Source organism: Erinaceus europaeus, chromosome 19 (genome assembly GCF_950295315.1).
Source record: "Erinaceus europaeus chromosome 19, mEriEur2.1, whole genome shotgun sequence".
NCBI lineage: Eukaryota > Metazoa > Chordata > Mammalia > Eulipotyphla > Erinaceidae > Erinaceus > Erinaceus europaeus.
The window spans coordinates 66880116-66894953 of record NC_080180.1 but is presented as its reverse complement, the minus strand read 5'-3'; the positions used below and the strand labels follow the sequence as shown (position 1 = coordinate 66894953).

The 14838-nt window shown below is 55.6% G+C and overlaps 1 protein-coding gene across 2 annotated transcripts in view; it reads right to left on the bottom strand.

Moving 5' to 3' along the window:
* Positions 1-14838, bottom strand: part of SCLT1 (sodium channel and clathrin linker 1) — a 243932-nt gene that overhangs the window by 198873 nt on the left and 30221 nt on the right. Inside the window, exons 14-21 of one of the 2 annotated variants that reach the window (XR_009546408.1) lie at positions 14229-14300; positions 13601-13675; positions 12771-12916; positions 11076-11268; positions 10266-10462; positions 8449-8527; positions 1944-2039; positions 268-1167 (exon numbers count right to left, since the gene is read on the bottom strand). Coding sequence is in view for 1 of the 2 variants with exons in the window: in XM_016188178.2 (XP_016043664.1) it covers positions 1105-1167; positions 1944-2039; positions 8449-8527; positions 10266-10462; positions 11076-11268; positions 12771-12916; positions 13601-13675; positions 14229-14300 (921 nt within the window). In the remaining variant the exon portion in view is untranslated. Of the gene's footprint in view, positions 1-137; positions 1168-1943; positions 2040-8448; positions 8528-10265; positions 10463-11075; positions 11269-12770; positions 12917-13600; positions 13676-14228; positions 14301-14838 lie in introns of those variants that run through there. The other variant, XM_016188178.2, reaches the window with a different exon arrangement.

The window sequence follows — 14838 nt, the reverse complement described above, 5'->3', positions numbered from 1 at the left end:
CCTTGTTGTTGTCAGTCATTCTCCCCCCCCCCCCAACCAGAGCATTGTTCAGTTCTGGTTTATGGTGGTGCAGGGGACTGAACATGGGACTCTGGAGCCTCAGGCATGAGGCTGTCTACATAGCCATTATGCTGTGTCCCTTCCCTTAGTATTTATTCGCCTTTCCAACCCCAGCCCTCACGTGCCCGTATGCAGGACGCACAGGAAAATGCTGACAGACGGGACAGCCGGGGCCACCTGAGAGAGGGGCCGTCCCTGCCCAGCCACGGGGCAGCCGCGGAGTCAAGCCCCGTCCACCGGAGGCCGTGGTGACGATGGGCCCGGGCCCATAACTCCGTCCTGGGACTCGACGTCAAAGCCGTGTGTGGCCTGCAAGGCGCGGCCCGGCCTCGAAGGGGACGGCGGGAATGATGGTCGCCGTGGCCACTGTCCCTCGTCCCGTGTACAGGCCACGGGTCCGACAGCAGAGACGAGGCTGGGGCAGGGCGGTCCTGGATGTCCGCAGAGCGGTCCTGGATGTCCGCGGGGCGCGTCGAGTCACGGCAGCACTGTGCTTGGTGGGTGAACCCAGTGGGCGCTCTGGGCTGGTGTGAAGCCGAGTCCCCTCGGGCCACCCGCCCCAGGCTCAATCGCGGCCAGCCTTCCGGCCTCAACTGCGGCCTCTCTCTCAGGGCCACCGACTTGGGCGCCATTTGAGACGAGGAGCAGGAGCAGCGGCCTCTCAGCCACCAGTTCAGCTGCGGAGCCCGAGGTGGCGGCCGGGGACTTCCCGCCCGCCCGCAGGAGCCAAGCGCCCAGCCGCAGACCCGTCCCCGGCCTGTCCGCACCGCTTCCCTGCCGGCACAGGAGCCCCGCTGTCCGGCGGCCCCGTCACTGCGGCAGGCACCGGGTCATCGCCGGGTCTTCGGGCACTCGGGGTTCACTGCAGGCGGACTCGGACTCGGACTCGGCGCCCCAACCAAGTCCTGGGCTCCTGCGTGCCGGCCGGCCGGTAGGAGATGACGGGCCCGGCCCAGCTGCGTTATTCCCAAGGGTCCGGCTCCCGCCCGAGGAGGCTCCAGCGCCCACCCCGCCGGGTGCGGCCGGGCTGCGGTGAAGAGGCGGCTAGACACTGTCCAGGTTCATCATGGAGGCCGCTCTTCTCCTCTGCACGGCGGCCGCGCCGAGCTGCAAGGGAAGTGGACAGCTGCGCTGGGAGCCGCCGGCCAGGCCGGGAGTGCCCTCTGCGCCCTGCGTGGGTGCTGCGTGCTGGGTGACACCCCAGACGGCGTCAGGCAGACACCCCATGGCTGCGAATGATACACCTGGGGGTCCAGAAACTGTGCGGAGGCTGCGAAATACCCGAGGGGGTGCACAGCTCACCTGGACAGAGGGGGCGCACACACACACACAGCTCACCTGGACAGAGGGGGCGCACACACACACACACACACACAGCTCACCTGGACAGAGGGACACACACACACACACACACACACACACACAGCTCACCTGGACAGAGGGGGCGCACACACACACACAGCTCACCTGGACAGAGGGGGCGCACACACACACACACACACACACACAGCTCACCTGGACAGAGGGGGCGCACACACACACACACACACACAGCTCACCTGGACAGAGGGGGCGCACACACACACACACACACACAGCTCACCTGGACAGAGGGACACACACACACACACACACACAGCTCACCTGGACAGAGGGGGCGCACACACACACACACACACAGCTCACCTGGACAGAGGGGGCGCACACACACACACACAGCTCACCTGGACAGAGGGGGCGCGCACACACACACACACACACACACAGCTCACCTGGACAGAGGGACACACACACACACACACCCCTCACCTGGACGAGGCTGCTACTCGCCCCCACCCCTCCTGAGGGAGGGTCCCCGAGTGTCCCGGCCGCAGGGCTCCCACCTGTTGGGCGGCGGCCGCGGCTCTCTGCTCTGCCTGCGTCAGGCGCCTCTGCAGGCGGGCGGCCTTTTCTTGGTGCTCCTGAAGCAGCTTCTCATTCTAGAAGGGGAAGCAGACAGCGCGTCGGTCAGGCGGTCAGGCAGTCAGTCAGTCAGGCGTGCGGCGGAATCTGCGGGACGACCGGTCAGAGGCCGGAAGCCACGTCAGCGCGTGGCACGTCCCGTGGCGGCGTCTAGGGAGACCGTGGCCCGGCAAGTCTGAGGGCCGGCGTGGTGCCGAGCGCAGGGCCGCCTCAAACGACTTTTCTGGGGGGTCAACTAAGGGGACTCGGGCCCGAGAAGCTCGCTGATACACCTCGGCCAGAGGGACGGGCCGCCGGGCTGAGCGTGTCCCCGAGTGGAGACGCCCAGGATGCGAGGTCTTGATGGCGGCTGCGTGGAGAAGGCCCCGGGTCCTGTCCACACCTGGAGGCCTGAGGAGAGGTCTCCGGAGTCAGACATGCTGTAGTGCTTCTCTATCTGCCCCGGCCGAGGGGTCACACTCGCCTCAGCAGAAACGGCTGAGAAACACCCCAGGAAGAAGCCGGAACCTCCACGGCCTCCCGCCCAGATGGCAGCTGTCACACTCGGTGACAGAGGCGCCGCGAAAGCCTGTGGGGAGGCACTGCCGTTACCGGCACTCTGAGGCCCCCTGTGCTGAGCGCGGCCGTCACCGGACGCCTGAGAGGCACCTCAGCAGCACCGGAGACCAGGGTACCAGGGGACCGCCTCAGCTTGAACAGCCATCTTAGTCAAGGTGTGTGTGACACACCTTTCCTGTGCTGCTTCCATAATGGCCAAGGGGCCTTCTGGGTCGGACAAGCGCGGTTTTTCAGCTGGTTACTTAGATGGCTGTTGCTCTCTCAGCATCACTCCCATAACGCACTTGCTCTCTCAGTATCACTCCCATAATGCACTGGCTCTCTCAGTATCACTCCCATAACGCACTTGCTCTCTCAGTATCACTCCCATAACGCACTTGCTCTCTCAGTATCACTCCCATAATGCACTGGCTCTCTCAGTATCACTCCCATAATGCACTGGCTCTCTCACTATCACTCCCATAATGCACTGGCTCTCTCAGTATCACTCCCATAATGCACTTCTCTCAGCATCACTCCCATAACGCACTTGCTCTCTCAGTATCACTCCCATAATGCACTGGCTCTCTCAGCATCACTCCCATAATGCTCTAGCTCTCTCACTATCACTCCCATAATGCACTGGCTCTCTCACTATCACTCCCATAATGCACTTGCTCTCTCAGCGTCACTCCCATAATGCACTTGCTCTCTCAGCGTCACTCCCATAATGCACTTGCTCTCTCACTATCACTCCCATAATGCACTGGCTCTCTCAGTATCACTCCCATAATGCACTGGCTCTCTCAGTATCACTCCCATAATGCACTTGCTCTCTCAGTGTCACTCCCATAATGCACTGGCTCTCTCAGTATCACTCCCATAATGCACAGGCTCTCTCAGTATCACTCCCATAATGCACTGGCTCTCTCAGTATCACTCCCATAATGCACTGACTCTCTCAGTATCACTCCCATAATGCACTGGCTCTCTCAGTATCACTCCCATAATGCACTTGCTCTCTCAGTATCACTCCCATAATGCACTGGCTCTCTCAGTATCACTCCCATAATGCACAGGCTCTCTCAGTATCACTCCCATAATGCACTTCTCTCAGCATCACTCCCATAACGCACTTGCTCTCTCAGTATCACTCCCATAATGCACTGGCTCTCTCAGCATCACTCCCATAATGCACTAGCTCTCTCACTATCACTCCCATAATGCACTGGCTCTCTCACTATCACTCCCATAATGCACTTGCTCTCTCAGCGTCACTCCCATAATGCACTGGCTCTCTCAGCGTCACTCCCATAATGCACTTGCTCTCTCACTATCACTCCCATAATGCACTGGCTCTCTCAGTATCACTCCCATAATGCACTGGCTCTCTCAGTATCACTCCCATAATGCACTTGCTCTCTCAGTGTCACTCCCATAATGCACTGGCTCTCTCAGTATCACTCCCATAATGCACAGGCTCTCTCAGTATCACTCCCATAATGCACTGGCTCTCTCAGTATCACTCCCATAATGCACTGACTCTCTCAGTATCACTCCCATAATGCACTGGCTCTCTCAGTATCACTCCCATAACGCACTTGCTCTCTCAGTATCACTCCCATAATGCACTGGCTCTCTCAGTATCACTCCCATAATGCACAGGCTCTCTCAGTATCACTCCCATAATGCACTTCTCTCAGCATCCCTCCCATAACGCACTTGCTCTCTCAGTATCACTCCCATAATGCACTGGCTCTCTCAGCATCACTCCCATAATGCACTAGCTCTCTCACTATCACTCCCATAATGCACTGGCTCTCTCACTATCACTCCCATAATGCACTTGCTCTCTCAGCGTCACTCCCATAATGCACTGGCTCTCTCAGCGTCACTCCCATAATGCACTTGCTCTCTCACTATCACTCCCATAATGCACTGGCTCTCTCAGTATCACTCCCATAATGCACTGGCTCTCTCAGTATCACTCCCATAATGCACTTGCTCTCTCAGTGTCACTCCCATAATGCACTGGCTCTCTCAGTATCACTCCCATAATGCATAGGCTCTCTCAGTATCACTCCCATAATGCACTTGCTCTCTCAGTATCACTCCCATAATGCACTGACTCTCTCAGTATCACTCCCATAATGCACTGGCTCTCTCAGTATCACTCCCATAATGCACTGGCTCTCTCACTATCACTCCCATAATGCACTGGCTCTCTCAGTATCACTCCCATAACGCACTAGCTCTCTCAGTATCACTCCCATAATGCACTGGCTCTCTCACTATCACTCCCATAACGTACTAGCTCTCTCAGTATCACTCCCATAACGCACTGGCTCTCTCACTATCACTCCCATAATGCACTGGCTCTCTCAGTGTCACTCCCATAATGCACTGGCTCTCTCAGTATCACTCCCATAATGCATAGGCTCTCTCAGTATCACTCCCATAATGCACTGGCTCTCTCAGTATCACTCCCATAATGCACTTGCTCTCTCAGTGTCACTCCCATAATGCACTGGCTCTCTCAGTATCACTCCCATAATGCATAGGCTCTCTCAGTATCACTCCCATAATGCACTGGCTCTCTCAGTATCACTCCCATAATGCACTGGCTCTCTCAGTATCACTCCCATAACGCACTGGCTCTCTCAGTATCACTCCCATGATGCACTGGCTCTCTCAGTATCACTCCCATAACGCACTGGCTCTCTCACTATCACTCCCATAACGCACTTGCTCTCTCAGTATCACTCCCATAATGCACTGGCTCTCTCAGTATCACTCCCATAATGCACTGGCTCTCTCAGTATCACTCCCATAACGCACTGGCTCTCTCAGTATCACTCCCATAATGCACTGGCTCTCTCAGTATCACTCCCATAATACACTGGCTCTCTCAGTATCACTCCCATAATGCACTGGCTCTCTCACTATCACTCCCATAATGCACTGGCTCTCTCACTATCACTCCCATAATGCACTGGCTCTCTCACTATCACTCCCATAACGTACTAGCTCTCTCAGTATCACTCCCATAACGCACTAGCTCTCTCACTATCACTCCCATAATGCACTGGCTCTCTATCACTCCCATAACGTACTAGCTCTCTCAGTATCACTCCCATAACGCACTAGCTCTCTCACTATCACTCCCATAATGCACTGGCTCTCTCAGTATCACTCCCATAACGCACTAGCTCTCTCAGTATCACTCCCATGATGCACTGGCTCTCTCACTATCACTCCCATAATGCACTGGCTCTCTCAGTATCACTCCCATAACGCACTAGCTCTCTCACAATCACTCCCATAATGCACTGGCTCTCTCAGTATCACTCCCATAACGCACTTGCTCTCTCAGTATCACTCCCATAATGCACTTGCTCTCTCAGTATCACTCCCATAATGCACTGGCTCTCTCAGTATCACTCCCATAATGCACAGGCTCTCTCACTATCACTTCCATAATGCACTTCTCTCAGCATCACTCCCATAACGCACTGGCTCTCTCAGTATCACTCCCATAATGCACTGGCTCTCTCAGTATCACTCCCATAATGCACTGGCTCTCTCAGCATCACTCCCATAATGCACTAGCTCTCTCACTATCACTCCCATAATGCACTGGCTCTCTCACTATCACTCCCATAATGCACTTGCTCTCTCAGTGTCACTCCCATAATGCACTGGCTCTCTCAGTATCACTCCCATAATGCACAGGCTCTCTCAGTATCACTCCCATAATGCACTTGCTCTCTCAGTATCACTCCCATAATGCACTGACTCTCTCAGTATCACTCCCATAATGCACTGGCTCTCTCAGTATCACTCCCATAATGCACTGGCTCTCTCACTATCACTCCCATAATGCACTGGCTCTCTCAGTATCACTCCCATAACGCACTAGCTCTCTCAGTATCACTCCCATAATGCACTGGCTCTCTCACTATCACTCCCATAACGTACTAGCTCTCTCAGTATCACTCCCATAACGCACTAGCTCTCTCACTATCACTCCCATAATGCACTGGCTCTCTCAGTATCACTCCCATAATGCACTGGCTCTCTCAGTATCACTCCCATAACGCACTAGCTCTCTCAGTATCACTCCCATGATGCACTGGCTCTCTCAGTATCACTCCCATAATGCACTGGCTCTCTCACTATCACTCCCATAACGCACTTGCTCTCTCAGTATCACTCCCATAATGCACTGGCTCTCTCAGTATCACTCCCATAACGCACTGGCTCTCTCAGTATCACTCCCATAATGCACTGGCTCTCTCAGTATCACTCCCATAATGCACTGGCTCTCTCAGTATCACTCTCATAATGCACTGGCTCTCTCACTATCACTCCCATAATGCACTGGCTCTCTCACTATCACTCCCATAACGTACTAGCTCTCTCAGTATCACTCCCATAACGCACTGGCTCTCTCACTATCACTCCCATAATGCACTGGCTCTCTCAGTATCACTCCCATAATGCACTGGCTCTCTCACTATCACTCCCATAACGTACTAGCTCTCTCAGTATCACTCCCATAACGCACTAGCTCTCTCACTATCACTCCCATAATGCACTGGCTCTCTCACTATCACTCCCATAACGTACTAGCTCTCTCAGTATCACTCCCATAACGCACTAGCTCTCTCAGTATCACTCCCATAATGCACTGGCTCTCTCAGTATCACTCCCATAACGCACTAGCTCTCTCACTATCACTCCCATAATGCACTGGCTCTCTCAGTATCACTCCCATAATGCACTAGCTCTCTCAGTATCACTCCCATAATGCACTGGCTCTCTCAGTATCACTCCCATAACGCACTAGCTCTCTCAGTATCACTCCCATGATGCACTGGCTCTCTCACTATCACTCCCATAACGTACTAGCTCTCTCAGTATCACTCCCATAACGCACTAGCTCTCTCACTATCACTCCCATAATGCACTGGCTCTCTCAGTATCACTCCCATAATGCACTAGCTCTCTCAGTATCACTCCCATAATGCACTGGCTCTCTCAGTATCACTCCCATAACGCACTAGCTCTCTCAGTATCACTCCCATGATGCACTGGCTCTCTCACTATCACTCCCATAACGTACTAGCTCTCTCAGTATCACTCCCATAACGCACTAGCTCTCTCACTATCACTCCCATAATGCACTGGCTCTCTCAGTATCACTCCCATAATGCACTAGCTCTCTCAGTATCACTCCCATAATGCACTGGCTCTCTCAGTATCACTCCCATAACGCACTAGCTCTCTCAGTATCACTCCCATGATGCACTGGCTCTCTCACTATCACTCCCATAATGCACTGGCTCTCTCAGTATCACTCCCATAACGCACTTGCTCTCTCAGTATCACTCCCATAACGCACTAGCTCTCTCAGTATCACTCCCATGATGCACTGGCTCTCTCAGTATCACTCCCATAATGCACTGGCTCTCTCACTATCACTCCCATAACGCACTTGCTCTCTCAGTATCACTCCCATGATGCACTGGCTCTCTCAGTATCACTCCCATAATGCACTGGCTCTCTCACTATCACTCCCATAATGCACTGGCTCTCTCACTATCACTCCCATAACGCACTGGCTCTCTCAGTATCACTCCCATGATGCACTGGCTCTCTCACTATCACTCCCATAATGCACTGGCTCTCTCAGTATCACTCCCATGATGCACTGGCTCTCTCAGTATCACTCCCATAACGCACTGGCTCTCTCAGTATCACTCCCATAATGCACTGGCTCTCTCACTATCACTCCCATAATGCACAGGCTCTCTCAGTATCACTCCCCTGAGTGTGGCCGGGCGCTCTCTGACCACCCGTGTGTGTGGGGGGGGTGGGTTCTCTTACCTCTGCCGCCTTGTTGTGCGCCATCTCCAGCTGGGAGAGCAGCTCCTGCGTTTGCAGCTTCTGCCGACTCAGCTCACTCCTGCTCGGGAGACGGGAAGGAGCCATTAGGACCCCCGCAAGGAACCGCAGCCCCACCAGGCGCCCTGCTGTGTGGAGCCGCCTTCCCACTGCAGCACCTTCCAGAGCACGCACAAGCACTGTCACCTTCCAGAGCACGCACAAGCACTGTCACCTTCCAGAGCACGCACAAGCACTGTCACCTTCCAGAGCACGCACAAGCACTGTCACCTTCCAGAGCACGCACAAGCACTGTCAGAAGGGACACGTGCTTCACAACAAGCAGGGTGGACGCAGCCTAGATGCGCCATCAGGTGACTGGTGAGAGAGGCTATGGGCCATAGACTCCGTGGAATACTACTCTGCAGTCAAAAAGACGGTGTTGTGTCTTTTGGGGCAGAATGGATGGAACTGGAGGTAGTGACGCTCGCGCAGTAAGAGAAGAGAAGGAAGACAAGAAAGACGGGCGGCTTCACTCCGCCGTGGAGTCCGGACATTTGATTTGCATAAACTTTCCAAAAAATAAAACGCAGACAAAACAGAATCCAGCAAACCGCAAGACTTGTGAGGAGACTCCGGTGGCTCTCTGGGAGGCGGAGGAGGCTCATGGGTGGCTGGCGGGGGGTGCGGCGTGGCACGAGACCTGTCATCTGACACCCACTGATCCCTATGTCTGGGACAGAGGACCCATGTGGCCGCCGGCCGCCACTGGACACAGGCTGCCGGACCGAACTGGTCCACGGCCCACGACGTGCGCGGGCCTCACACACTGACCCTGAACAAAGCCGCAGCCGCCGTCTGCCGTGGAGACAACTGAGGGGTGAAGGGGCCGCACCCACCGTGACAAGGAAGTGAGCAGAGGCTCCTGCGGCCCCACGGGCTGTGCTGTGCTAAGCCGGACCTGCCGGAAGGCCCCAGGGCCACGTGCCGGGCTGGCCACATGCGGCCCCGCGGGCTTTCTGAGGGTTTGCGGGCAAAGGGAGGCTCGGGACTGGGGTATCCCAAAGTGCGTTAGCCTCCAGGGATACCGCTGGGCTCGGTGCCTGCACTACCAGCCCACCGCTCCTGGAGGCCATTTCCCCATTTTGCTGCCCTTGTTGTTGCCATTGCGATTGTTGTTGGACAGGACGGAGAGAAATGGAGAGAGGAGGGGAAGACAGAGAGGGGGAGAGAAAGACAGACACCTGCAGACCTGCTTCACCGCCTGGGAAGCGACTCTCCTGCAGGTGGGGAGCCGGGGGCTTGAACCGGGATCCTAACGCCGGTCCTTGCGCTTTGTGCCACGTGTGCTTAACCCGCTGCGCCACCGCCTGACTCCCCCAACAACTTTCTACAGTTATGTTATTCTACTTCTGCTTCCAACTGCCTAAAAATAATTACGTAGACATATGCATGGTGGGGAAGGCAAGCCTACTAAAAAGGCTTCTTAGAAACGTGCCGGGCCAGCATGAGGCCACCGGGTTGTGGCCCTGTCACGCCTGACCCTGCGTCCGGGAAGCGCACAGGAGGCCGCCTGGGAAGCCAGCCTGGAACTGTAAACTCCGAGTGACAAAGTGGCAAAACAAGGTGGCAGGACGCCTAAGTGCAACGAGACACATTTCCCTTTGGAGCACGCACGCACGCATGACGCTTACGGAGACCTGCGAAACTAGGAGCTGTTCACTCACTGCTTGTCAGGAGGCCACTGAATGTCTGCTGCATGAAAACAGATCACAGACTCAACAGCTTCTGCGGGCGGCGGGCGGGGCGGGCTTGCTTACTTGAGGCTGCGGACCCTGGTCTCGGCGTTCTCCGTCAGCTTCTTGGTCTCCGCCCTCCACTTGCTGGCCGCCTTCTGCTGGGTGACCAGGAGGTGCCGCAGCTCCACGGTGGAGCTCCGGCCGCTGTCCTCCAGCTCACGCAGCTGAGCCTCCAGCCCGTGCTCCCTCACTGAAAACTCGTGCTCCATCGTGCTGATCTGCGGGGGACAGAGAACACAGGGCAGGCGGTGCGGTGGCCGACACACACAGACGTCACAATTAGGCTCGGGAGAGAGACCACATCAAGGGGGTCGGGCGGTGGCGCAGCGGGTTAAGCGCAGGTGACGCAGAGCGCAAGGACCGGCGTTAGGATTCCGATTCAAGCTCCAGCTCCCCACCTGCAGGGGAGTCGCTTCCCAGGCGGTGAAGCAGGTCTGCAGGTGTCTGTCTTTCTGTCTTTCTGTCTTTCTGTCTGTCTTTCCCCCCCCCCCGTCTTCCCCTCCTCTCTCCATTTCTCTGTCCTGTGCAACAATGACAACAACTATAACAACAATAAAAAACAAGGGCAACAAAAGGGAAGATAAGTAAATGTATAAAAAATAAGTAAGTAAGTAAGTAAAGAAGGCCAGGTGGTGATGGTGTACCCACAATAAAGTGTGCATGTTACAGCGCAAGGACCGGGTTCAAGCCCCTGCTCCCCACCTGCAGGGGAGCTTCAAGAGCAGTGAAGCAGGGCTGCAGGTGTCTCTCTTTGCCTTTCTCCCCATTCCCGTTTCTAGCCCCCAAAACAAATTTATAAAGAGCTCATGGGAGTGGCGAACAGGACAGTACCTTTAATCTGGCTTGCTTCTGGGCCTGGAGAGCGGCCTTCCTCAGAGCCTCTGTCTCTTTCTGCAGCTGCTCATTTTCTTGCTGCAGCTTCAGCCTTTGCTCACTGACAAGCCCACAGTTCTCTCTCTCCGATTCAAGTACATTTTGAAGTTTCTGAATCATTTCTTGGCAACGCGATATCTCTTCTGAGGAACTGATGGACAAAAGGGGGAACTTGTAGCTTTGATGGTCTGCGGCGGCCAGCAAGAAGCCTGTATTTGATAGCAGACTTTGCTGGCTTTATTCAGAGACGTTTCTTTTCACTGTAGATTTAAATCACCTTTTTTTTTTTTTTTTTTTGCCTCCAGGTACTGCTGGGGCTCAGTGCCTGCACTACGATTCCACTGCTCCTGGAGGCTATTTTTCCCCCTTTTGTTGCCCTTGTTGTTTTTATTGTTGTAGTTATTATTATTGTTGTTATTGATGTTGTCATTGTTGGATAGGACAGAGAGAAATGGAGAGAGGAGGGGAAGACAGAGAGGGGGAGAGAAAGAGAGAGACACTTGCAGACCTGCTTCACCACCTGTGAAGCGACTCCCCTGCAGGTGGGGAGCCGGGGTTCGAACCGGGATCCTTATGCCGGTCCTTGTGCTTTGCGCCACCTGCGCTTAACCCGCTGCTCTATGTCCCCCCCACCCCCCGCCCGCACTTACTGACTTCTACTAAAACCTACTCGACGCTCTCCTGTCTCATCTTGGAAACAGGTTCCATAAACTCCCAGTTCTGTAAGCTTCAGCACTGATCACGAGTTAAACAGATACTGGTCTTGAACCTTCACCACTGGGTTCTGGGTCACACGAGCCCAACTTGCAAACTGCTTCAGTGAAACTCCTCTGACTTGTCTGGCTCCTCTGAGGAAGTTTCGGGTCTTTCTCGCATGCTGTGTGTTCCCCGGCTAGATGAAGGTCCAACCGGCCGACTGCACATGTGAAGACGGTCACGAGCACCGTGGACACTGCCCTGTGACACCAGTCCACACAGATCTGTGTGCTCGAGTAAAGTCAGCCGTGGGCATTGCCAGAGCCTCCCTCTGCCAGAGCTGCTATGGCGGCAAGCGCCGAGGGTCACCGTGTGGCACGGCAGACACACAGTCAGCTCTAGGGGTGGGGGCACAGCAGGAAGGGAGCTGGGGTGTGGGAGCGCACCCTCCTGCCTGGGGCTCTGGCAGGTTCTGCGGCCTCTCGCCTGGGCCCCTAAGCTCCCCTCAGGGTTCTGTGTCCACAGGTGAATTTGTTTCCGTGAGGGACATGGTCGGGGCCCTGCCCTGCACTGAGTCGAATCCACTTTGTTCCTAAAAAAGCTACAGAGGGGGCCGGGCGGTGGCGCAGTGGGTTAAGCGCACGTGGCGCCAAGCACAAGGACCGGCATAAAGATCCCGGTTCGAGCCCCCGGCTCCCCACCTGCAGGGGAGTCGCTTCCCAGGCGGTGAAGCAGGTCTGCAGGTGTCTGTCTTTCTCTCCCCCTCTGTCTTCCCCTCCTCTCTCCATCTCTCTGTCCTATCCAACAACGACGACATCAACAACAGTAACAATAATAACTACAACAATAAAACAAGGGCAACAAAAGGGCATAATAAACAAATATTTAAAAAAGATCACAAAGAACAGACAGACTGCGAGCAGCCCGTCAGCAGCCGCGTGAGCCAGGGCGACTCACTTCATCTCCCGCTGGCGGCTGCTGTTTTCCGCCGTCCGCAGCCTCAGCTGCAGCTCGTCTCTGGCGCGCTCGGCCAGCAGGCAGCGCTGGTGCATCTCCTCCAGCCGGCGGCGGTCGCCCTCGCTCCCTCGGCCTTCCTGGCAGACCTGCGGGGCTCACACAAGGACGTCTCCTCAGGGACGGAGCCCCCGGGCGAGCGGCCTTCGAAGGCCTGCCTCCCCGCCACGCGCTCAGACACAGCAGCCCGTCTGGGTCGATTCAAACGTATGAAGTAAGACGACAACAATGAAACGACAAGGGCGACAAAAGGAAGTAAATATCAACAAAATAAAAAATACGTAAAACACTGGGCAGGGGTAAGCAGCATAATGATTCTGCAAAGACTCTCTTGCCTGAGGCTCCAGAGTCCCAGGTTCAGTCCCTTGCACCACCATAAGCCAGAAATGAGCAGTGCTCTGCTTAAACAAACAAACACAAAGTGAAATGCCCGGGAGCGCCAAGCTACTCCTGTCAGATATAGTGTTGACAAGTAGAAGTCGGCCTGAAAGTCAGCCTGCCACCGCTGGGCGAGGTTTAGGGAAGTCATGCGGTGCTTCGGAAAGCCCGTCTGTAGCTCTCGGTGAGTAACGGGGCCACTCCGGTGCAGAGATGCATGAGCCAGCGGCCGCTAAATGCCGAGTGCCCGCTCCAAGCACACGGGGACACGCGCCGGGAAAGGTGTTCGTCACCTCCGAGTGAGGGCCGCCGGCAGGCAGCGCCACCAGAGGCAGACGGCCGCCCTGGACTTGCGGCTGGGTTTTGGGTAGTCACTGTCCCCTTTCTCTTTTTACCTTTTCCAGCTCTTCTTCCACGGCTTTCTTCTCCCTAATGGCCCGCTCGATTTGGCTTTGTTTCTCACCACATTCCTGTAGATTTAAGTCACATTTGGTTAAGACCTAAGGAAAGTGGGGGAAGACAGGAGAAACACAATGATTTGCTGGTCCTGAGAATATGACACTCGGCCTGTCAGTACAGCAGGACCACGGCCTTTTCAATGACAGGACAGAAAAGCCCAACCTGCAGGACCACCAGGGTTTCAGAGGCCCAGGGGAGGGGCCCGCGGGGAGGGCGTCGCCAAGGGCCTGGGGCTTCCCTTCCACACACTCCCAGCTCGGCTCGCCCGCATCGCCCGCATCGCCCGCATCGCTCGCCCTCTCCTCGCACTCGCGGTCACGTGGTCTAGCCTAGCATACGGAGCGTGTCCGCTCAGGCGGCCCGGGACACGGCGCAGGTCCACCCTCCACCCTCCGCCGTGAGTCCGCGGCTGCAGACACGCCGTGCTCCCGTGCCTCCACCCTCTTCCCACATGAGCGTCCCCCGCCACAGTGAGCGTCTTCTGAATGGGGGAGCCCCACCAACACGGAGCTTGGGCCTTCGCACCCCGCACCCGGGAGAGGATACTGATGCCGGCTGCCGTACCATCTGAAGGGCTGAGAGTTCTTCTGTCAGCTGAGAGATCTGCGCGTTATATTGTTTTCTTGTGCTTACCACCTGTAAGTCGAAATATTATGAATTACTTGGGTCTGTAGCGAAGATTATTATAGATAGTGAAACAAGACGACGGTCATGGTGAGGTGGTAACTTCCGAGGCATCAAAGACAAAAGAGCAGGTGCGTATTGGGGAGCCAAGAGTTCAGCAGGAGGGAGCGTGCAGGGCACTGAGTCCTCGGGACCACGGCTGCCAGGCCTCACTCAGTCTTAGCATGGACGCCTCAGTGCAACAGACAAAGGCCTCTTGCTGACGACTGACTCGGTCAGTATTTCCACTTTAGATAAGGGGCAGCTCCCTCTTTTCTTTTCTTTTTTAATTTTCCCCTTTTGTTGCCCTTGTTTATCGTTGTTGTCATTGTTGTTGGAAAGGACAGAGAGAAATGGAGAGAGGAGGGGAAGACAGAGAGGAGAGAAAGACAGACACCTGCAGACCTGCTTCACCGCCTGTGAAGCGACTGCCCTGCAGGTGGGGAGCCGGGGGCTTGAACGGGATCCATATACCGGTCCCTGCGCTTTGCGCCACCTGCGCTTAACCTGC